The 24894-nt window shown below is 42.0% G+C and overlaps 1 protein-coding gene across 1 annotated transcript; it reads right to left on the bottom strand.

Annotated features, from left to right (window-relative positions):
* Nucleotides 1–14744: 14744 nt before the first annotated feature.
* On the bottom strand, nucleotides 14745–20938 carry Bcl2l15 (BCL2 like 15). Its single transcript, XM_021159002.1, has 4 exons — nucleotides 20568–20938; nucleotides 20081–20202; nucleotides 17094–17321; nucleotides 14745–14860 (listed from the first exon to the last, which is right to left on the bottom strand). The coding sequence occupies exons 1-4, from the start codon at nucleotides 20701–20703 to the stop codon at nucleotides 14843–14845; spliced, it is 504 nt and encodes a 167-aa protein (XP_021014661.1). The 5' UTR covers nucleotides 20704–20938; the 3' UTR covers nucleotides 14745–14842.
* Nucleotides 20939–24894: the final 3956 nt, after the last annotated feature.

Here is a 24894-nt window from a genome sequence, read left to right as displayed (position 1 = left end):
AAAAAAAAAAAAAAAAAAAAAAAATCCCACCTTGCCCTAATTCTATCTCATCAAGATTTTTCTCTTAAGTCCCTAAAATATAATTTTTTCCCCGGGGGAAAATATCTAATAATGGTCAAATCTATTTTCCTCAAACATAGAGTACATCTTACTAAATTTTCAACTCTTCCCAGGGAAGGAGCTATAAGTCCATAAGATAAACCTGGATGAGAGAGAGGGCTTAGCAGCCAGCAGAGTTCAATTTCCAGCGCTCACAGTGTTGGCTCACAACAGCCTGGAGGTCCAGCTCCAGGAAGATCTGAAGTCTCTGGCATCTCTGGGTACCTGTGCTTGCTTGCACAGACACAGACACATAATTTAAAAAGAAATCTTCTTTTTTAAGAAAGAAAAACTTTCATAAATGGTGTTATATCTTTTACCTAAAACCTAAATATTTGTAAGTAATGTCTTACCAGAACTTTATAATTTTTAAATTAAATATAATTATATCATCCCCTCATTCTCTTTCCTTTCTCTAACCCCACTACTCACTCTCAGATTCCTGTCCTCTTTGTTATTGTTGTGCGCGCGCGCACACACACACACACACACACACACACACACGATATAAGTACAATTGACCAAATCCCTTTAGTGCTGCTTGTATGCATATGATTTTGGGGCTGCCCATGTGGTATAGAATCATCAGTTAGGAGGCTTGTCCTCAAGGGAAGACTCCTTCCTCAGCTCTCATCACTCCTTAGTTGCCTGGAGTTCTTTCTTGTCTAGGGGTAGAGCCCGTGAAATTTCACTTTTCCATGTTAGCGCATCGGTTGGTGTTGCCATAGCTCAGGTCTTGTTTGGGTGGCCATATTGTTGAAGACTTATGGGTACAGCTTCCCAGTCATTTCTAGGAGACATAATCTCACAGTAGATTTTTCTGGTCCTCTGGCTCTTACAGTCTTTCTGCTCCTTCTTCCATAGTGTTCCCTGAGCCTTAATGCAAGAGTTGTGTTGTAGATGTATCCACTGGGGCTGGACATCATATGATCAGTTGTAGAAGTGCAAAATTAAAAAAAAAAATAAGCATCAATTCTCAAAAGTTTGCTCTCCTGTAAAATCTAAAGACAAAGAGATATTGTGAGAAAATGAAACCTCAGCCCCCACTGAGCTGTGAGCCGTTGCCTGAGAAGATCGCTTGAGCGGGCAAAACTCAAATGGAAGGAGAACACACACACAATTGCTTAATTTCAACAAATCTGTCTACTTAATTTCCACAGGGCATAATGATACAGGATGAAAGCAATGTTGATTCACTTTTATTTTGTGGGGAAATTGTGCACTAGAGAGGGAGCAGAGGTTACACAGAAGAGAAAAAAGTCAGCAAGTGCCCAAAAGAGTTTGTGAATTTGCCAAAGATACTTAAACCAGTGTGGCATAAACCCTAAGTGGTTACAGCAGTTCCAAGCAACAGCCTACTCACAAGCACCATGGGGGGGGGGGGGNGCAAGCTCCTAAGAAAGGAAAAAGTCACAGCTCACCACTGCCCCCTGTCTCTCAAGTTCAGAGGAAGAAGACAACACAGTTATATGCTTCACCGTTACCTGTTCCAAGTTACCTGTTCTGCCAGTTTAAAGGGAAACTTCTGTGTCATGCAGATTAGGGAGTACATTATACACACACACTTCCTAGAAATACACACACATATAGAAACACACATAGACACATACACACCACACACACAGACACACACAGACACACACAGACACACACAGACACACAGAGACACATACACACATGCACACACACACATACACCTTTTGGAGTGATGATAATTAGGACAGGATAAACTGTAAGAAAAACAGGAGCCCCAGCTAGTCAGAGCCACCTTCTCTCTCTCTCTCTCTCTCTCTGAGGGGATGTGAGTTTACCTTGGAAAATTCGTTCATTCCATTTTAGCTTTCGTTTCACACTTCCTGGGCAGTGACTCCAGATGCACTGTGTGTTGTGTTACAGTCTGACTTAGTAAACATTCTTTTGGTCATCGGGTCCTCTTGCTCCTTTTTCCTTACGGTCTTTGTTATTCCCGGGTTACCCACCATTTCCGTTCCACATCTGTGTTCTTGCACTGATCTAGTGTCTAGCCGCAAATGCTGGATTGGAGTGAGTTCAAGGTTGCTTTAATGCTACAGAACCACAACCCAGGGCGAGGGAGATGGCTTTGGTGGTGAAGTACTTGCTGCACAAGCAGGAGGACCGTGTTTGGATCCCCAGCACCTGATTTAGAGCTGGATACCATGGCGTGTGCCTGGGTTCTTAGCACAGGGAAGGTAGAGCAGATGCATGGATCCCTGGCCCTCACCCGCTGTAGCTGAGTTGGTGAGCTCTAGGATCAGTGAGAAACCCTGTCTCAAAGAATGGGGTGGAAGGTGACAGAGGAGGATGCCCAATGCCAACTTCTGTAGTCATATACACAACACAATTACATACATGTGTATGCATCATACACACACACACACACTCATCGTTTTAAAGTATAAAAATAATAAGCTATGGGAACAAATGGAAGTGAATCTGCTTAGCTTGCCAGTATCAGCTGCTGTCCTCATCAGCCTGCCTCGCCCACGCTACCCAGCCACATCACCGCAGACTGTTCCACTCCACTGACACTCCTTTTGCTGTTTTTACCCATACCCCCAGTTTTCACCAATAAAAAAATAATAACAAAGCCATTACGCCTACTTACTTTTTCTTCAAACCTCTTTCCTGCACCGTCTCACCACCATTTTCTGAGTCTGAAGCCCTATAATTACATTCCAGCTACATACATTTTTTGAGTTTCTTCATCTTTCTTATTCCTCCTAAGTTTGAGAGTTTATTCCGGAGAGAACATATAAAACATGCCCTATACTTTTACTTATCAAAGGCAAGGACACTGACTTCCATGCATGTGTGAAACACGATGTTTAACGTGGTTTGGAGTGAGTATACCTACAAGACTGAATGATAAAGTGTGCTCTATTATGTGGAGAAAAATCCACTCTGACATGAATAGCTACTGCACCAGTGTCCCAACTCTGTTGCCTGGCACCGTCTATACTTGTACCTTCTGGGTAGGCATTTTCACTGTGCCAGGACCAGATGGACCTTCCCTGTAGGGAGGCCCTGGGAACCAGGCAAACAGTAACTTCCTCCCTGAGAGCCCCAAGCAGCAGGAGAACTGCTGTGGAGGGAACTATGTCCCTACTAATGTTCAGCGTCCAACTCAAAAAGGCCACAGTAGACACAAAGTCCTTATACTGCCTTTTATAAACAGATGCAGAAGAGGCTTCTAAAATCCCATAAATGAAGCTCATGTGACTTGTCATGTTTTCACATCATCCATGGTGGGAAAATCCCTTCATCTGTTTCTTGATTCTACAACATTCTGAGACCTCCTCAAGCTCTTCAGTTAGTACTGCAGACTTTTAGTCGGTTATCCTCCCCCACTTACTCCGCAGACAGTCACACTTCGCCTTTGGTTTCAGAATACTAATGGGCAAAGATCAGGTGATAAGTTCTGGTAGTTGAAGCAACTTAACCCTTTTCGTATGAGAAAGCGTTCTCATTGAGGCTTGGGTCAAGGGAAATTGGAACAGGAAGTCTCATCTCGATCACTTATTCACTCAATAAATATTCACACTTTCCTTAGACATGCAAACGAATTCAGAGGGAGGCCAGGGACTCGAACAACTGCTACAAAAGTTAAGAATTCTTTCAGCTAGCACAGTGCTATCGTTCAGATAAGCACACAGATAGCTATGACTTTAGAGAACTCGAGGTAAGAACCACAAAAAGAATAAAAAGAAAAAAATTCTAGGAAAAAAGCTTAGAAGCTGGCTATAAGGGCTCCAAATTTTCTCTTGAGGATTTTGAGAGCACGGCAATCAAAACGAAGATTTTAGGAAGTGTTTTCCGATTTCTTTAAACAGAGTAAATGTTGGCTTGAGGGTGTGTGGGACGCCTGACTCTCCAGCAAGAAAGACACCACAATAGGATCCTTCTGCACACGTTTATTGGGAGAGCATTGACTGTGTAGGCGAAAGACCCCGAGCCCTGGGCCTCTCACTCTTATATACTATCAGTTCCCATCCACTCACAGCAGGCCACATCACCTCACCAGGTATGCAGCTTCAGCTAATCAGGGCAGCAGGGGCATATCTCCACCAAAATGGCTTCGCCAGTAACCTGGTACACCTGCGCAGCTCTCACGATGTTTGTGGTTTATATGAAGAAGTCAGGTGCAAGTCATACGACTTAGCTGCAGTCCCTGGCGCCTTTGGGACTGCCGCCACACCCGCTCCCCACAAGGGTGGTGGTTCAGGAGGCAAAGGTGTTTGCAGCCAACTCTGTTGAGCTGCATTCAGTTCCTAGGACCCACCGCAGAGTGGAAGGGAGAGAACTTGTTCTAGCAAGTTGCTCTCTGACCTCCGCAGGTGGGTACACTTGTGGACACACACATACAGATATATTTTAAAAGGAGTAAATGGGTTTTCTGTGATAACTTTTCGAAAACATGTCATAATCATCAGTGCTAAACTTTAAAGTGGATTGGTTCTCTACGCAAGGCATATAAACGTAGATACACAGAAATACAAATAATCTTTTTAAAAATAATAAATAAATTATAATCTTAACACTTAGAACACTGAGGGAGAAGGATTGAGTTTGAAGCTAGCCTTGTCCACAGAGATCTTCTTTCAAGAAAAAAGAGAAAAATATGTGTATAGAAATGAAACGATGGATAAAGAAACCTTTTTTTCAGCCTGGTGGCAATCGATATGACAAGCTGGATTAGGATGGGACAGTGCTGGAGAAGAGAAATCAGCCAGGGACAAGGAGACTTTCCGAGGGCCAGCACCAGCGCCATCGTAGGGTGTTTCTTCTTTCTTGTCGGTTCTTCTTGAGGCAGCGGAGAGGGAAAGAGCATAGGTGGAGCGTCAGACTTTGACTGTGTCTTACGAGTTTCTGGGGTAAAACTTTGTCTTACGAGAAATTTAAGGTTGCTGTATAATAAAAAGTTTACTTATCTAAGTCTAACTTACTAAGTTATTGTAGCTGACCTGCCTTCTGTGATCCTCTGAGGCCAGAAACTGCAGTTTCTGGCACTTAGCATCTCATCCTAAAACAGCAGGAGGTTAAGTAAAGGATTAATTGCTAGAGCCTTTTCCCTTTTGTCCAGATGCCTCTTGCTTGTCAGGCTAGGGGGAAATTTGGAGCAATAAACTTCTATTGAACCAGGAGAAGAAGGAAAAACTTTTACATAAGCAAATATGCATAATTTCACATAAATTCATATTCAGCTTCATTCATGCTCATTTATTCATTTCTATTCAAACCCAGTTGGGCCCAGCTTGCATGCATTCTCACAATTACATACTTACACAGACACACACATTCTCACAATTACATACTAACACACACATCCATACTTTACATATGCATATGGAATAAAAGACCAAGCACCGTGCAGAAAGAACTCACTCATTCTGGATGAAAAAAATGCACTCCAACATACAGAAAGAAAAACCTTTTACCTTTTTAATGCTAAATGAATTAAACTCATGTTTGTAAGAAAAAAAGCTTTGTTTCTTTTAATAAGACTAAACCTGCCTTGTCCTTACCATGGGACCTGTTCTGTCCCATGGTAAGGAGAAGCCTGCCTGCTCCTTCTGCTCTCTGCGACGTCTTCTCTTTTCCTCTTTCCCTCTGCATTCTACACATTGCTCTCTTAGTATTTTATGTTACCTATAATTTCTAAGTTACTCCACTCTACATTCTCCTTCTAATCTAAAAAATGTTCTGTCTAAAAACTCCTCAGCTCAGTTCCCTTCTCAGCTCAGTTCTTCTCACCTCACCTCTGTTCCTCTCACCCCAGTCCCTCAGTTCTGACTTTTCTCTTTGTCCTCAGCTCTTAAAATATCATTCAGAACACATGATCACATGTTAAAAAGCTCATCACGAGTTCACACCAAAAAATCAAATCATAAATTGAAACAGAAGTTTACAACAGCGAATGCATATCCATTAGGAGTGATTATCTGGCTAAACATCCATCACCTGTCACAGCTCCACAGGTTCACTGAAGGTTTAAAACCATAACTAAGTTATTAGTGATGTTTTGTATAGATAAACCCAGTTGACATTTTATCTTCTGTCCTAACACCTATAATAAATCGTTAACTCCATTTTTATGACCTTTGGTAATTGTATTACAACCTCTTGGAATGTGCTCTGAGTAGGAGAAAGTCTGGTTACCATCTAAGAGCAACTAACTGGTGACACTTGAGAGACTGGCAGAATTCTCACTGCAGCTTTGACTATCAGAAAAGGACCTAATAGCAGGCCCATTAATAAAAGAGCTTAATAATCACAGATATAATTTTAGGAATTCTTATAGGATCATCATTAAGACTTAAGTCATCTATTTGTCTATATAGCATCACTACAAGACAGTACATCTCCGTGGATCTGCAGAGATCTGCTCCTAAGGGGGTGCTTCTACTTAGTGATTGTTATATATGTTTAATAATAACAGGAAAAGCATATTAATAGCAGGAATCTTTCCTAAAATTAGTCCCTCACAGTCTTGCTTAATGAGGGCTCACCTGTCGCAGATTATATAATAATCCAAGGCAGGCCACTTCAGAATGATCACCTGCTAGTTATTAGCTTGTCCCATTCTGGCTCCTGACAGAGACTTTACTAAAAGTCCAGACAGGTGCCAATAAGGAAGCCAGGTGGTGATTGTGGTGCACACTTTTAATCTTAGCACTCTGGAGGCAGAGGCAGGTAGATCTTTGTGAGTTCAAAGCCAGTCTGGTCCCTAGAGTGAGTCCCAGGACATCCAGGGCTACACAGAGAAACCCTGTCTGAAAATAACAAACAACAACAACAACTGAAATCTCTAGCAAGCATTGAGACAAAAGGGAAGAAATAAATGACAATGATCAATTAGATGATTATGATTAGAGGAAAAAGGATAAAACAAGCTCAGAGGCTGTGGTTTTGTAGTCTGGATGGCAGTCTGGGAGATTATGAGATAAACAGCACACAGAAATGAGCAGGGGTGAAGGAGGAATGGGGTGTCCACTTCTGCCAGGTCTAACAACCCAAGTTTAAAAGAATAATGTACCATATACTTTTTCAACAGCCCCGTGGCTACTAAATAATCTCTTTTAAAGAAGTGGAAACTAAAGCACAGAGGAATTAGGCCATTTGTCCAACATCACATCATTAACCTATAGCGAAACCAAACTGTTAAAATCAGGCAGTCTGGATGATTTTTGCCTAAGGGGTAGAATTACCATAAAGGTCACCATCATGGATTTGCAGTCATGTAAGGGACAAAGAAGCCCACCAACCGTCTTATGTAGCAAATGCACTAACGTCTGCTATGTTTCTAGGTTAGTAGCCCGGTGCGATGTGTCTAGGGATACAGGATTCAGCATAGGTTTATAAAGTAGAACTGTTCCAGCAACAGCACATGGCTGACCAAGGGAGGGGAAGTGGTCAGCCTTGCTCAGCATCAGCTAAAAGTCACCACAGTGAGATACACAGACCACAATGCCCTTAAGCTTTGCTTCCTGTCATTCCAATACAATCACACATTTAAAGTAGGCATCGGTGAGCAGAGGTAAGGATGAATATGGGTTTCTGGTCTGTAGACCCGCTAGCTAATACCTTCCCTGTATCTGTCTTCCCTAGTTTCCAGGTCTAGGCCTGAGAGTTTTGGTGGGTGGACCATAACTCTGTATTCATATCAAACAAAAATCTCAGGAAGAGGGAAAGGGCAGGGAATGGAAGGGCCTGGTACCTGATGAAACCTTAATTTTGATGGGCCCCTCGTCCGGCAGACAGTATACTTGGCAGCAACAACTGTGGCTTCTGCCGCTCCTGCTTTCTTACCTAGGTGTGATGGATCTGTGGATCCTTCTACCTTCACAGCTGTAGGAGTGGGGAGAGAGAGAGTCATCATGTGGTTGCCTTTCCAAGTTGGTTGCAGCTCCCCTTTGGCTACCCACTTAACTCAGATGGTGCACTGGACTTGAACAAGGGGAGACTGGTGGTGGACTCGGAGGTTGGCTGAGTCTCTCAGAGAGTCCAATGAATAGCCTGTATGGAGAACTGGAAGGCCTGTTGTGACTTGAGAAAGGAATGTTTAGAGAATTCTGCTGATTGCCTGGGAAGTCTTCCAGACATAATCTCATAGTGGGTCAATCCCTTTTTCTATGGGGAGCAGCAGACTTGAAGCACAACAAAGGAAGGACATCTACTCACCCTCCACTGGACTCTAGGGAGAATTTTGTCAGGGTTTTTTTAATGTCCTATTTTTGTTGTTGTTGTTGTGTTTTGTTTTGTTTTTAACCTGCCCAGAATTCTGAAGTCTATAAGCACAATGAAGTTTTCAATCTATGTCTAAAGCTATTAATTGAGAGGTGTTGACTATGAAAGTTGGACCCCATTGCTAGGGGGAGGTCAAAATAGGGGACCAGCTTCTGGAGGAGCTATTAAGCTACAATTTGAGCAGTTTCAGTTCAGGCAGGAAAAGGCATCTATAAAAACTAGCAAGTACTTTTATCCTCCCCTTGAAGGTCAGATCTTGCTGAAGTCAGTTTTCCCAATGTTTGCTCAAGTGTTGTTCTCTCACTTGGACTCCTTCTTGGGTAAGGGCTCTCTGCTTTGGATTTACTTGAGAATCAACCTGGCACCTGACTGAGACATCCCATTCTATATATTAATTATATATAGGTTCTTGCACGTGCCCTGGCTTGCCAGCAAGAACGACGCTGCAACAGGATCCTTCGGCACATGTTTATTGGGAGAGCTTGATTGCAGAGGCGAAGAGACCCCAAGCCCAAAACTGGTGCTGCTTACATAGGCCTAGGAGAGGCATGTCTCACACCCAGATTGGTTGTGCTTGGGTTATGCTTACCACCTCATTTGCATGCCTACATCTGATTGGTTAACTTCTCTCTCATCTGATTGGTTAACTTCTCTCTCATCTGATTGGTTAATTTTGGTTAATTCTCAAAACCTCATCTTGGCAAAAAAAAAAAAACTTTACTGCCTATGTATGCGTGGTGGCCAGCAGAAGCCAGCGCCACCCTGCAACAGCACATGTGGCCTCCCACAATAGGTATAATTAATATATATTTATAGGCTAGGTATAACATACCTTGGTCTGAGCAACTCAGAAAGTTTTATGGGACCCCAGATGAGTAGCCTGGTGACAGCCAGGTACCATGACACCAGAGTCCTGCCAGTTGTTGAGAATGAGAGAATGATTTTTCCCTCTGGCATCCTCCATCAACTTGTGGGTTGGAGCTGTTCATCCCTTCCTCTTGTTATGCCATGGAGTCTCAGGCAGCACAAGGTTGGGATATGTCATCTGTCAGGAGCAAACGAGCTAATAACTAACAGGTGACCTGCCTTGGATTAATAATCCACAATGGATTTGTTCCAATAGACAAGGCCCAGGAAAAATTCATTTTAGGAAAATTCCTGCTATTAAAATGGTTTTCCTGGTATTATTAAATATATATAACAATCATTAGTATTAGCACATCCTTTTGAGCAGATCTCTATAGAACAATGAAAATGTACTGTCTTGTAGTGATGCTATATAGACAAATAAATGACTTCTTAATTTTTAATGATGCCCCTATAAAAATTCCTAAAATTATATCAGCATTTATTAAGTTCCTTTATAGTGGGACTGCTATTAGGTCCTTTCTGATGGTCAAAACTGCAATGACAACTCTGACAGTCTCCAAGTGTCACTAGTTCATTGCTTCTACTACTCAGTGCACATTCCAAAAGGTTGTAATACCATTAACCAAAGGTCGTAAAAAGGGAACTATAATTTATTATAGGTACTAGGGCAGGAGATAAAATATTGACTGGGTTTATCAATACAAAACTTCACTAATAACTTAGTTATGGTTTTTAACTCTCCATGAACCTGTTAAGCTTGGGACAGATAATTAATATTTAGCCAGATAATTAACTCTCATTGGATATGCATGTAAACATTCTCTTATTTGATTTATAATTTGAATTTATGTGTAAACTTATGATGAACTTTTTACCATGTGATTATATATTCAAAAAGATGTATAAATGTTGAGGACAATCTCTCCCCTTATCCCCCCTTCTTACAAGCCCCCTTTCCCCCTTTTTCTTAGAGAATTTTCATAGGAGTAACTTTTTACAACTTAGAAATAAACGCTAAACACTAAAATCACTTTTCAAAGTGTCCCTTTTTCTTCTGGCGACTTTAACTAGCAGGCTGTAGAACAAAGGCTACTTAATCACCCCACCCCCACCCCCCCCACCCCCACCTCTCATCCCCCCCCACCCCCTGCTGTTAGGCTACAGGTGTTAATCACCTAAGCCAGCAGCTTTAACCCTCAGAAAGAGCAAGAAAGTTTTTATGGACCTTTTAGAAGTTATAATCAGCATTCAGTATAGTTTGAGAGCTAAAATGTCCAGAGACCACCAGTCTTTAAAGCCACACCTGAGTCGGACTCTGTGTCTCATCTCAACCCACTCCAGGCCAGGAGGCTCCCCACAGTCCTCAGAATATCAGTAAGCCCCACTGATCTTAGGGCCTTTTGTCAGATAGCTAAGTCAGTGGCCCTGTTACCTCTTGGTTCAAGGGAATTATCTTTTTTTATGTCCTTGAAGTAGACCAGTAGAGGATAGGGGAAGATTTACAGAGAAAGCCAAAAGTCTCTGGGTGGGTGGGTGGGTGGGTGGGGGCTAGATTTTCTCTTTGTTTTTAATATTCTTTCCCCCAGTAGTGAGAAGCATTCTCTCTCTGTTGATCTTACTATGGGCATGCACAGTAGTAATAGCATAACAACTTTGTGTAGTGGTGCACTTTTCTTTTTTCCCTTCTGAGATCCTGGCTAAGATCAATCTGTTCTGCTATCTAGACTAAGATACCTGGTATGGGCCCACATTGTTTCAGTTAAAGTAACTTCCTTAGCCCCCGTGTACCTTATTTCATCCTTCATCTCATGACAGTCATGGATCAGCACTTGCAGGCTGGCATCAGGCAAGAAGGTGACAGGATGGATGGCAGTGGGTTTCTCAAAAAGCACTCAAGGGTGGTCCAGGAGTAGGGACAGGTACTGGGTCACACAGGCATTGAGGAGGGCCTCAATGGCATGGGGTATGTGAGTATAAGATCTTGACTGAGAGGTAATTTTTTTCATTAGACTAGCGGTAGCCACCACAGCTCTTAGATGGATCCAATCATTTCAGCAGGTTGTCACAGGGTATTTCCATGACCTCAAAGTTTGGATCAAAACTCCTTTTGTAATGTCTTTTGTTTCATGGACAAACAGAAGAAAAGGTTTTGAGACATCTGGAAGTTCTAGGCCTGCAGCTGAAGTCAGAACTATTTTTAAAGCCTCAAATACCTTTTGTTTAGTCTAGGTCAGATGAGAGGTTCAGTTTTGCTTTGTGCTAGTGTATAGAGGCCTTACTATTCCATAGACTCTGGTGTCTAGAGGCAGCAATGTCTAGCTGCCCCCAGGAACCCTGAAACCTGCCTCTTAAATCTTTTGAGTTGGGATCTGAAGGATAGCAGTGATCCTACTGTGAGGTAGTCTCCCTCCCTCAGCTGGTAGCCAAGATAGGATGTACAAGTTGGGTTTTTTTTAGCCAATATTTCATAGCCCAGAGCCTATAACTCTTGCAGCAGTCCCTCAGTGGCCCTTATATGTTCCTGGAAAACCTCAGATGGAATGGCAGGAGGTCAGCATTCAGTCCCTCAGTGGCCCTTATATGTTCCTGGAAAACCTCAGATGGAATGGCAGGAGGTCAGCATTCAGTGTCTGATCAAAAGTTTAAAACTTAAAACTGGAAAATTTTTAAATCATCAGGACAACCTGTTCCATGTAAGTTGTCCATTGCAACCTCTCTCTGAGTCTGCTCCTTTTAAAAGCACAGATGGGTTCACTCACCTCTGCCAATGGGAAATTGAAGAATGCATTGTCCAGATCCAAGACAGTATACAGTTATTTCCCTGGAAGAATTAGACTCATGGGAGCCAGAGGTCTCAGGTTTCCTCACAAGCAGGAGAGGGGTGTTCCAGGGTGACCAGCAGGGCACTAGGTGTTCCTGGGTGGCCAGCAGGGCACTAGGTGTTAAAGGGTAACCAGCAGGGCACTAGGTGTTCAAGGGTGGCCAGCAGGGCACTAGGTGTTCAAGGGTGGCCAGCAGGGCACTAGGTGTTCAAGGGTGGCCAGCAGGGCACTAGGTGTTCAAGGGTGGCCAGGAGGGCACTAGGTTCCAGGGTAACCAGCAGGACACTAGGATGCCTGTCTCTCTAAGCCAAGTGATGAGGGTTGCAATTTCCCTTTCTGTTTAGTCTAGACTTGGGTAACTAAACTAATTAATTGAACAATTATAGGAACTTTTTTGGGCCAGTGGTGCCACAGACTAACCCCTTTTTTGGGTCTCCTATCTGCATGGAACAGGTCTCTGGTTGCAGGTGGGTGAAGGAGTCAGTGAAAGTGGGGTGACAAACAGATGCGACATGAGTGTGTTGAATCTGAGTGTAATTTGTAAAATCGAGCATAAAACTTTTTATACAGAAGAATAACAAGAAACCAGGCGATTCACATCCACCGAGTTACAGTGACACAAAACAAAAGGAATATAGCCGGGCGTGGTGGCAAACGCCTTTAATCCCAGCACTTGGGAGGCAGAGGCAGGTGGATTTCTGAGTTCGAGGCCAGCCTGGTCTACAGAGTGAGTTCCAGGACAGCCAGGACTACACAGAGAAACCCTGTCTCGAAAAAAGCAAAAAAAAAAAAAAAAAAAAAAAAAAAAAAAAAAAAAAAAGAATGTATATATCAAAAGAAGGTGGGGACCAGGCCTCTACCACTAAAAAGGGAGCCAGATGTAATGCTAGTCTATTGTTAAGCCCAACACCTGGGGTTCTTAGTAAATGCCTGATTATGCTGTTTCTTTGGGCCTAGTGGAGAAACCTGTCTCAGGGGGATTCCCTAACTCTTTCATGGTAAACCCACCTACTAACTAGGCCATTGTGTATTTCCTTGTTTGGGTGAGACTGGCTACTGTCCTAAGTAATCACTCAGCAGACTAGCCCTTAGCTATTCTAGCTCCGTTCTTTGTAATACCTAATTAGTTTCACCTTCTCTACTAGAAGTAAATTTGAATGTTTCTGAATAGGTGGCATTCTTACTGAATTCCTGCTGAATTCCAAGCTCATTGGCTTCAAGGATTTTTTAGGGCGTTTGAACACTGGTGGAGGCTCACCTATGTTAAAATTCAATCTTTAAAGACACTTACAATAAAACAATACTGAAAGAGAGCATACACCATACTAATGCAGGGATAGGGTATGAGTATACGGGTTATGAGAATGCCAAGGTTCCAGGAGGCTGAGTTTTCTTGAAACTCTTTGCCTCATGACTGTCTCCAGGCCTTCTGACCTCAACAGGCAGACTTTACTGGAGTAGGCATAGCACAGTGGTTAATAAAGGAAAACAGAACTGACAGAAACACATAGGAAGACACACAGTAAAAACAACAGGGATGGCCTCAATCCATTCATGGACCCTGCACATGGGATCAGTGGCCATGTCTAACTTCTCCAATGTGTCTAAAAGTAAGGTGGCTTAACCAGATTTACCTCAGAAGTAACCGACCCACAGACTTTCTAAGTTGTTTCCTTTTGAGGTAAAGGGACCAAACCACTTTGGAGTGCTAGGGAATGACTGATCAGAGTCCTGGAACCCACGGTGCACACCTCCTAGAAGCTCTGTGACTACTCTGCTCTTCCTGCTGCTCCAAAGAGATCTGCGACTCCTGGGGTCTCAAGGACTGGTCTCTGGGGATCTCAGTAGGACCTCCAGAAATGTGGGATATCCACCAGAGCCAAGAGGCTCAAACATGGGCTTAAGCCAATAGAAAGTCTTCATCGGTGGGCCAATGCCTACACTGGGTATTTGGGATCTCAGTGTAGCATCGAGCCTTTCTCAAGGTGAGATTTTAAGCACAAAACAAAAACAAAAAAACCCAAGAAACAAACAAACAAACAAACAAAAAAACCCAGAAAACATATTCTGGGTTGACATACTTCTGTAAACAAGCTAAAAGTGGAATTTCAATCATGGAGTCAGTTGTATTAAGGTCTGGGGCCTTCTTACAGTGTGAAGTTAGCCAAGCGGGGATGAGCAAATGGTCCTGCATGTGGACCAGTGCCTCCGTGCCCTGACAGTAAAGCATGACAGCTGTTTCCTCTCTCTTTGATATTTCTAGTGGGAAGGTAAGTAAGTAAACTGCTAGTTTTGCCTTTAATTCTTAGAATGGATAAGTAATTCTGCTCAGGATAAAGAAACGTGAAACCTAGGGTAGACCTGAAAGAAAATCCTTTACTCGAAGGAACAAGATTGTTAACTAAAAACTCCTGACATCCTTTTGATTCCAAAATCACTAACAGATAAAATTCTTGCCAAAAGACAGGTCTAAACCCGAAGAAAAAGTTTCTGATGTGCTGTTTCCTTCCAAATATCTCCAGCAAAGGTCTGATCTGGTGCTTGAAATTTTACTAGTAAGAAATTACTTTGTCAAGAGGTCTTTGTTTCAATAAACTCTCACTAAAATTCACATGAGAAAGTATAATATCACGGTAGGCTTTTAGAGGCTGCTTCCAGAGTCAATGGTCAGTAAAAAACAAAACTGGATGAATTGAAAACAGAATGTTTTAATTGTCAGAAATCAATCGCCCACCCAATTCGTCAGAGGATGTGATGTTCAGTCTGGGTTAGAATAATCCTCTTCTTCAGCTCTCCAGGTTTTCCTAGGAAGACAGTGAGAATCCTAATCAAAAGGATGGTCCTTAGGAACTGTCTGGGAATCCAGAGAATTGTCTGAAGATAACCTTCAGGAACTGCCATTACAAATTATTAAGATACAGGTTTAGTATTTACTTTCTTCTCTTTCTTCCTTCCTTTCTTTCTTTAAGATTTATTTATTTATTTAATGTATATGAGTATACTGTAGCTGTGCAGATGGTTGTGAGCCTTCATGTGGTTGTTAGGAGTTGAATTATTTTAGGAACTCTGCTCCCTCCGGTCAACTCTGCTCGCTCAGTCATTTGCTTGCTCCAGCCCAAAGATTTATTTATTATTATACATAGTTGACTTCAGACGCACCAGAAGAGGGCATCAGATCTCATTATGGATGATTGTAAGCCACCATGTGGATGCTGGGAATTGAACTCAGGACCTTTGGAAGAACAGTCTTACCCTCTGAGGCATCTCGCCAGCTCTAGTGTTTACTTTCTAATGAGAACAAGAAAGAATGTGAATTTTGGTGGGTGGAAAAGTGTAGAGATCTTAGAGGAGCTGGGGGAAGAAAAACCAGAATTTGAAATCAGAATATAATGAAAAAAATCTACTTTCAATAACAAAAATAAATATTTATAAAAGATAAAAGTGCTGTGCAGTGATGGCACACACCTTTAATCCCAGCACTCGGGAGGCAGAGGCAGGCAGACTTCTGAGTTCAAGGCCAGCCTGGTCTACAGAGTGAGTTCCAGGACAGCCAGGGATATACAGAGAAACCCTGTCTCAAACAAAACAAAACAAACAAAACCAGAAAAGACATAGATAGATAGATAGATAGATAGATAGATAGATAGATAGACAGAATGATTGATAAAGGGTTAGCATGTTGTCTACAGTCAACTCTACAATAGAGGAGACAAACTAGTTTTTTTCTATTGAAAAACAATTGTTTTTCATACAATGAATTTTGAAAATGTTTTCTCCTTCCCCAATTCCTCCCAGATCCTTCCCATCCCTACTGACCGACCCAGCTTTATCTTCTCTATCTATCTGTCTCTGTCTTTGTCTCTGTCTTTGTCTCTCTCTTTAAAAAACAAAAACCAAGAAGTGCACTCGCTCCTTCACACACACATGCACACACACACACCGCACAAAACCACAACAATAGAAACCAAAATATCTGAGTAAAAGACCAGTCAGAGAAAAAAATGCCTAAACAAAACAAAATGAGACTTATACTCTATAAAAATACTATTGAGTTTGTTTTGTATTGGCCATCTACTCCTGGGCGTGGGGACTACCTTCAAGTGTGATTCTCAGTGAGACTCCATTGGAAAAAAATAAATTTTACTTTGCCAGCAGGTACCAATTCCAATTAGCTTCTTGGTTAGGGGTTGGAGCCTGTGTCCACTTTCCTGTCTCAGTGCTGAGATTACACTTGCCTTGAACTCATGCATGCAGTCACAGTCACTGTGAACTCATATGTACATCAGTCCTGTTGTGTCTGAAAGACTCTTTTTCACAAAATGTTTTCTTTTTTTGTTAGGTAATAATAAGGTTATTCTGGAGGCTAGGAAATGGCTTACCAGAAGCACAAGCATGAAGATATGAGTTCAAATCCCCAGAGCACATATAAAGCTGGATGTGGTAGTGGACATCTCTAATCCCAGTGCTCCTACATCAGCATGGGAGGCAGAGACACTATTCCCAGGAGCTCATGGGCCAGCAAGCCTCATATGCAGTGGAACTACAAAGAGACTCTGTATCAAACATAGTGAGAAGCTAGGACTGACATCCAAGGTTGTTCTCTGGCCTCCACATATGAGCTGTGGCAGGCCCATGCCTGAACTCAAAAGCATATGCATGTATATATCACAGACCACACACATGCACACATGCGTGCATGCGCGCACACACACACACACACACGATTACTCTAAATGTCCTCAATACATATTAAAGATGTCAAGAAATAAAGATTCAGAAATTCACCAGGAAGCAGATAAAGTCAGGCTGAGATTAGAACTGTACCACAACACACTTATAGCTGACTATGTAGATATGGTAGAGATTATTTTATGGCCAGCAGTCAACACTTCAGGCAGCAGTCTAATCCTCACAGGCTGAGCTTCTATTTCCTTTTTCCATAGCAATTTACCAAAACGTTCATAATTAAGAGTCCTACTTATTAAAGCCAGAAGAGCACAAATGCCTAGCAAAGCATGGGACTGAACAGATGCTTACCCATCCTCCCTGGCCCTGGATAAACTCTCGGATGGCTGTGTTCCTGTTGATCATGCCCGTCACGTAGTCAGCCACCCGTCTTGCCACTTCTGGAGCCTTACGGACCACATATTCAAGAAGTTTTACTGATACTGCCAAAAAGGCTCGTTCAAAAACTAAGGTAGGGTCCTGAGTACACCAGGTTCTGCTGAGAGACTGTACTGTGTCCTTGAGTACAGTACTTGCTGGCTGAGGAGGGAGACAGGCTCTGTTAGTTATGACTCAAACAGTACCAGAGGCTGCAAGTCTCAGACGTGCTCAGAGGTGGCAAATGGACCACTGGCAGCATGGGGTGATATTAGAGGGCAGATGGACAAATCTCATCTTAATATTCTGTTATTTTAATATTAGAAAAACATTAAATCACCTACAGAGTTCGTACTTTCAGATATTATTGGGTGGGATGAACTACTTATTTTGAAAGAAAGCTATTAAGCACATGACAGTGAGCAAGTCTGACTTATGAAGGGATTATTCCATGATTAGGAAATGCATAACAAAGTCTTATGTGAAATAACAATAAAACTTCTTTTCTTCTTTTTCCCCTCTCAAATAAACTGGTACAACAGCTGTTAGATGGGGTCAAGGTGGATCTTTGAGGCATAAAGGGGCCCAGTCCTGTCAGAGCAGAAGGTTAAGTCCTAAAACTTACTTAATGTGTGTGTGTCTGTGTGTGTGTCTGTGCATGCGCACGCATGGCATAGTGCATATGTGTTAGTCAGAGGACAACTTACAGGAGGTAATTCTTTCCTTTCACATGTGTATCCTGAGGACTGAACTCAAGCTCACAGCAGTCAGCAGTCTACTCACTGTCCCTCTAGTTTTTAAGTATTAAAACTGAAAGAAACCACAGTTCCCTGGAGAATAACTGATTCCCAGCTAGTATAAGGTCTTCTGCTAGAAAGTGAGCAAATTTGAAACATGACAAAGAGACACAGTTCTTTCAACGAGACAGGACAAACTCAAGTTTGTTCAGGGATATTAAAGATTTCCCATAATCTTCAAATGTCAAGGCCATAAAATATAAGAAAAGACTAAGGGACCAATACAGACCAAAGACCTAACTAAATGCCACCCATGAAACTGGCCTAGGTATTTTTTGGCTTTGGGTATAATATAAATTATATTGTTGGGACAAGTGACAAAAATTGAGTGAACAGTAAGGATTCAATACTACTGTGTCACTGTTCATTTCTTACTTGAAGGAAATATAAAAGCATTGCAGAGTAAGGAACTGTCCTGTTAACTATTCTCAAATGTCTGGAGAAGTTCTCTATACCATATTTCCAACTTGAGTTTGAAATTGTTTCAAATGTCTTTCCCCGTCCAGGGTTGTTGGTTTGTTATTGTGTTGGGGTTGTTATTGTTGTTGTCCAAAATATAGAAGAAAAAAGTAGACCCAACTCTCAGCCACTTATGGCAGCCTCAAGGCCAGTAGCTAGAAGTGAGCTTCTGTCTGAATGTGAGGCAGACACATCCGCTAAACTGTCCATTGGGAAGAAAAAAGCGTGCTTGTGAAGTAAGTCTGGGCTCAAAACCTAGCTTCATCATTTTGTTTTGTTAAGATTTATTTATTGGGGCTGGTGAGATGGCTCAGTGGGTAAGAGCACCCGACTGCTCTTCCGAAGGTCCAGAGTTCAAATCCCAGCAACCACATGGTGGCTCACAACCATCCGTAACGAGATCTGGCACCCTCTTCTGGAGTGTCTGAAGACAGCTGCAGTGTACTTACATATAATAAATAAATAAATAAATAAAGTGTTAAATAATTAAAAAAAAAAGATTTATTTATTGTATGTGAGTACACTGTAGCTGTAGTCAGTCGCACCAGAAGAGGGTGTCAAATCTCATTACGGATGGTTGTGAGCCACCATGTGGTTGCTTGGGATTTGAACTCAGGACCTTCCGAAGAGCAGTCAGTGCTCTTAACCACTGAGCCATCTCTCCAGTCCTATCTTCAACATTTATAGAGTATGTTTCTTACTTGTTTCCTTATGACTTTATTTCTTTTATATTCTTAAATGGTATGGAACCAGGAAGTACACCCTGCAGGCCTACTGTGTGTAAGGCACGATTCAAAATTAGTGAATCCTGTAGGGAAGAGAGCAGCCTTGATATTTGCGCATGGTCTCATATGCTGATTCAGAGATTCTAGGAGTAGCAATGATTTACACACAAGTTTAATGATTAAACAATGAAATGTGATAATGGCAAGTAATAAGTACTTGCTGCTGTTGATATAATCAGCAACATCTGCTGGAAGACGGTTTTATGATCTTCATGGCTAATACAAAGTCCAAGTGCTATTGCCAGTAATCAGAGTTCTGATAAGAAGGCAGCAAGTTCCTTTAAGAGGTTAACTCTAATTGCATCAGATTTGTAAACTATGCAACATTTCTGACTCTTACTGCTGGGCCCTGGGACAAGGGGAAGAGTCCACTCCCAACAAAATTAAGCACTAGAAATATGAATAAAAGTGGAATAAAGATACTAGCCACACTAGCCTGGTGACCCGAGTTCAATCTCTTAAACCTACACAAAAGTGGAAAGGGAGAATTCCACAAAATTGTCCTCTGGCTTCCACAGACATGCAGTGGCACATGTGTCCCCCTCCCCACATCATACAATAATAGTAATAATTAATAATAACAAATATACATAAAAGATTATTTTCAAAGAATAGTTAACTATGAACATGATCTATGCACACAAAGGGCAGCTCTGATAAAGATGAGTTCTTTCTATAGTACTGGGTTTTTATTAATGTCTGAAGAATTAGCAATCACATTTCCCTCTATAGCTTCTTGAACAAACATATACCTCCAAATCCTCACAGAATATTCTATTTCTAGTATACAGAAATAGGGAAGGAAGGAAGGAGGGAGGGAGGAAATTAAAGCTTGAAATAGAATAGAACAGCAAACAACATTAAAAAGCAAAAATCTGACCTGTCCTCCAATGGTTACCGAAATGATATTATTGGCAGAAGCTTCCAGCTCGCCACTGAACTGGTCACCCAGTATTCGAAGGCGCCCAACAATGACAGCCACATCAAAAGAGTAATCCTCTCCTAAGACAGGGAAAACATAGTCACCATGTGGATTCAGGAAAGTCTCCTGAATCCCAGCAAAACAGAAATGTTCTTTAGTTGTCCCCCCCGCCCCCCAGAGAGAGGGTTTCTCTAGGTACCCCTTGCTGTCTACTCACTCTGTAGACCAGGCTAGCCTCTGCTACTTTTGCAATTCTTTTAAACAGTTTTGGCATTGTCTATTCTCAGTAGCAGCAGTCATATAATCTTTTCTACTGAAAAGATCTTTTATTTCAAAGGTTGCTAAAAGTTTAGGACTTGCTTTTTAAAGCTTGAGAGGAACCAGAGGAAGCAGACGCTGGTTCTATCACCCACCTGTAATCACCGCCTCAGATTAGGAGCCTTACCTGAGCATGGTTCATCTGCATCCTGTAGGTTCCGGTTAACAGCGTGGGATTTTGGGGTCTCAAAGTCTTCGAGTAGAGAATTCACGATGCATTCTGTTTGCTCCTCAAAAGTCCGAGGGTTTTTCATTTTAGACATTCTCCACAAAGCTCAGGAGGAAGTTAGAGAACCTGGCGAACCAGTTGTGGCTGCCTACCTCTTATGCTTCCTAATTGGATATGTCCTAAAATAGTTCCCACTAACTTTCCAAATGAAACTGCTCAAAGGGGATGACAAAGACTTTGCTTTTCCTTATCTCAGAACCAGACCTTTGCCAGTATGTAAGAGTAATGAATAGCTCTTACAGATATCTAGAGCTATCTATAGCTGAAATAAACTGAAGAGGTAAGTTGAGCAATCGTAATGAATTGAAGAAGGTTCTCTTTAGTAATTTAAGAAATACTTCCTGCTAGGTTCTGTAACTGATGTAATTTCAAGGGAGGTGAGAGACCAGAGGTCAACTTCTGACTTGGGCATTCCTTTGACACAATTAGACAAATTATTTACTGAACATTTGTATGTAGAAGACTATACTTGGCACTATAGACAACACAGAAAATGACACAGGCATGGCTCCTTGTGAAGTGTACATTTCAGCAGAAATGGCAGCTACTGACAAATCACAGAGCTTCTTGTGCCCTTGAGATACGGTGGATGAAGAGAGGACAAAAGCTAATAGACTGGGGAAGCTGCCTTAGAGTAGTGACATCTGAGGCTAGGGATTTATTAGGCAAAACTAACATAAAATAAAATAAGTAAAGGACTAAGACTCGTGGAAGGCTGGCAAAGATAAAGGCCAGGACAGTGGAGGAGAAACCCTGGTAGGGCATTTGAGTAATTAGAGTAACAAGATATTTCAAAGGAAAATTATGCAAATTAAGATAACACTATCTGAAATGATCTGACAATGTCTGGTATGTGGCAAATGGTAAATATCCTTTGTTTAGCTCAAAGCTTAGTAATCAGGCAACAGATTCATTCTTTAACAAGAAGTTTGTCCTGAAGTATTAAACTTCATTATTGTTTTTAGGAGAACTCAGGCTTGAACACTCACCTGCAGTGGCTGCCTGATCTACAGAGTGAGTTCCAGAACAGCCAGGGCTACACAGAGAAACCCTGCCTCAAAAACACAGAAAATAAGATTTGAAAATATTTCTCTTTTGCCCAGATTCCCATTCCTTCAAGCACAGCAGTGCCCTATTCTCAAATCTGGGTTTGGCTTCATTAATAAGGCAGCCTCTAGCTGGAGAGACTTTGTGGTCTGGGTCTCAGATACATCATTCTAACCTACCAACAAACATAACACCCAAATTTCTCTTTTCCAGTAAAATAAACAGCTTCATTTGTAACAATAAGAAATTCAAGCATCAACAGTAGGTCAGCTATTCAGAATGGGATTTCTATCCTGCAACATAATCAGAAGCAATATTCTATTTTCTGCCCATTCTAAATGAATGAACAAAAGAACAAATATAGACAGACAGATAGATGGGTGCCACACCCACTCGAGTGAAGTCTGCATGACAGGCCTGAAGGCTTGGATGCGGTCCCGAGGCAAAGAGTTTCACGGAAACTCAGTCTCCTGGAACCTTGGCACGAATGCTCCAAACCTGTCCCTGCATTAGTCGGTGTATGGATCTGTGTGCTTTCTTTCAGTATTGTTTTATTATAGGTGCCTCCAAGAAATGATTTTACTAATTCCTAAATCAGGTTGAACTCTACTGTCTGGCCTTCACCAATGTCCTAGGCAGTCATTGAGCTGACCCTGGGCTTGGAATTTTGTAAGAATGATATCCATCCAGAGGAAATGCCCCAGTGCTGACAGCAATCAGGCATCTCAGTTTGCCAGATCGGAGCTAGTATTCTCAGGGCTAGTTCAAAATAGTAAACTTAGAATTCTCATTGCAGACATGAATGGCAGCCTACATTACATAATAGTAGAAAGAAGGTGGGTTGTGGTTTTAGGAGGAGCTGAAGTATTGTATTATTCATGAAAGGGTGAGTAGGACGGAATTCCCCTGCTGCATGTTTTTCACTAGGCCCAGAGGAATAACATAATTAGGTGTTTACTAAGGGACCCCTGGTGGTGGGTTTAACAATAGATTAACATTGCATCAGACCATTCACCTGGCTCCTGTGTTTAGCTGATCTTAGATAGGGTTGTTCCTATCTCAGTTAGAAACACTGCCTGGCTCCCGCCATCTTTTTATGTATGCATTTTCTTTGTTTTGTGTAAAGAACCATTATACACCTCGATGTACCTTGGCTATTGTATCACCTAGCTTTCTTGTTTTTCTTCTGTATTGTAAGTCTGGTGCTTGATTTGAGAAATTACATTCAGATACAACACTCCCTTTTGTTCGAGTCTGTTTGTCACCTTTTCTTTTCTTTTTTTTTTTTAAAGATTTATTTATTTATTATATGTAAGTACACTGTAGCTGTCTTCAGACACTCCAGAAGAGGACGCCAGATCTTGTGANGGATGGTTGTGAGCCACCATGTGGTTGCTGGGATTTGAACTCTGGACCTTTGGAAGAGCAGTCGGGTGCTCTTACCCACTGAGCCATCTCACCAGCCCCCTGTTTGTCACCTTTTCGTTGACTCCTGCCCACCTGTACGGGGACTCTGATTCTCCCTCGGAGTGAGGAACCAACTGAGGTCAGTCCAAGGCAGATAGGTAAATAGATAGATTAAAAAACAAAAAACGGGCTGGTGAGATGGCTCAGTGGGTAAGAGCACCCGACTGCTCTTCCGAAGGTCCGAGGTGCAAATCCCAGCAACCACATGGTGGCTCACAACCATCCGTAATGAGATCTGGTGCCCTTTTCTGGAGTGTCTGAAGACAGCTGCAGTGTACTTACATATAATAAAAAATAAATAAAGCTTAAAAACAAAAACAAAAAGCAACACCCATTAGAATGGCCAAGATCCAGAATGGAGCACCACCTAATGCTGCGGAGGATGTAAAGTGGCAGGGAGTGTGAAATAGTACAGACACTTTGAAAGAGTTTGTCAGTTTCTTTATGAAAAAAAAAAACAAAAGAAAGCTATAGTATCTGTATTACCATACAATACAGAAGTTGCATTCCCTGGCTTTAATCTAAAGTGAAAAATTACGTACAAACAAAAACTTGTTTGTGGATGTTAATGAAAGCTTTGCTTATTTTTGAGGCAGGTTCTCATGTAGCCTGGGCTGGCCTCTGAGATACTATGTAACCAACAGTTGCCTTACTCTTTTATCCTACCTTCTCTACTTCCCCAAATGCCTGAATTGTGTCTGCCAGCATCTCTGGCTTATTGGTGAGAAGCCACCCAGAATTTCACACAGACTATGCAACTGAGTTATGCTCCCATCCATGTTGATGGAAGTTTCAGTGGAAGGATGGGTAAATCAGCCTCAATATATCCAGACAATGATATTTTTCAGCCTTAAAATGATGAGCAAATTAGTCATGAAAAGAAAGGAGGAATTTACCCGGGCAGTGGTGGCGCACGCCTTTAATCCCAGCACTTGGGAGGCAGAGACAGGCAGATTTCTGAGTTTGAGGCCAGCCTGGGGAAGGAGGAATTTTAAGTAACTGGACTTTCAGCTAATTCAGCTATTGTAACAAGTGCTCCACTCTGGACCGGGGATGTTAACAATGCACCTGGTATTCTCAACATCCCACACTGGGTTAGGCCCTCCCACACCAATCATTAATCAAGAAAACAACTCACAGACGTGTCCACAGGCATCTGATGGTGGTAATTCCTCTGTTGAAGTTTCCTCATCGCAAATGACTCAAGTTTGTGTCAGGTTGACAAAACCTACCCAGGACAGTGAGTGACCACTAAGTTATCTCCATACCTTTAACATCAGACAATCCCTCATGGTTTCAGTAGTTGAACCAGTGAATGCTGGCTTTGAAATATGGAGAATGGATACGAAAGTTACCAGCACAGTGTGGGTCTAAGTTTCCGACTAAGAAAACCCCACTCCCTGAACTTGTTTCTTGTGTTAAGTGTATTAATAAATTAGAAGACAAAGTTGACTAAAAGAACTTTGTTCTGAGTCCTTTACTTAACAGAGAGAGGAAGTGGGGAGAGGGAGAGAAAGAGCAACAGTAAAGCACACGTACACCCTCAGAGGAGATTCTAGGACACAATTCCCTTCACAGTAAAGCCAGCCATTAAAAATGTGAGGATTTTTTTTTAAATTTTCTTCATTTAAATTTCCAATGCTATCCCAAAAGTTCCCTATACCCCCCTCCCCGCTCCCCTCCCCACCCACTCCCACTTCTTGGCCCTGGC

Source organism: Mus caroli, chromosome 3 (assembly GCF_900094665.2).
Source record: "Mus caroli chromosome 3, CAROLI_EIJ_v1.1, whole genome shotgun sequence".
NCBI classification, from domain to species: domain Eukaryota; kingdom Metazoa; phylum Chordata; class Mammalia; order Rodentia; family Muridae; genus Mus; species Mus caroli.
This window is presented reverse-complemented; position numbering and strand designations above follow the sequence as displayed.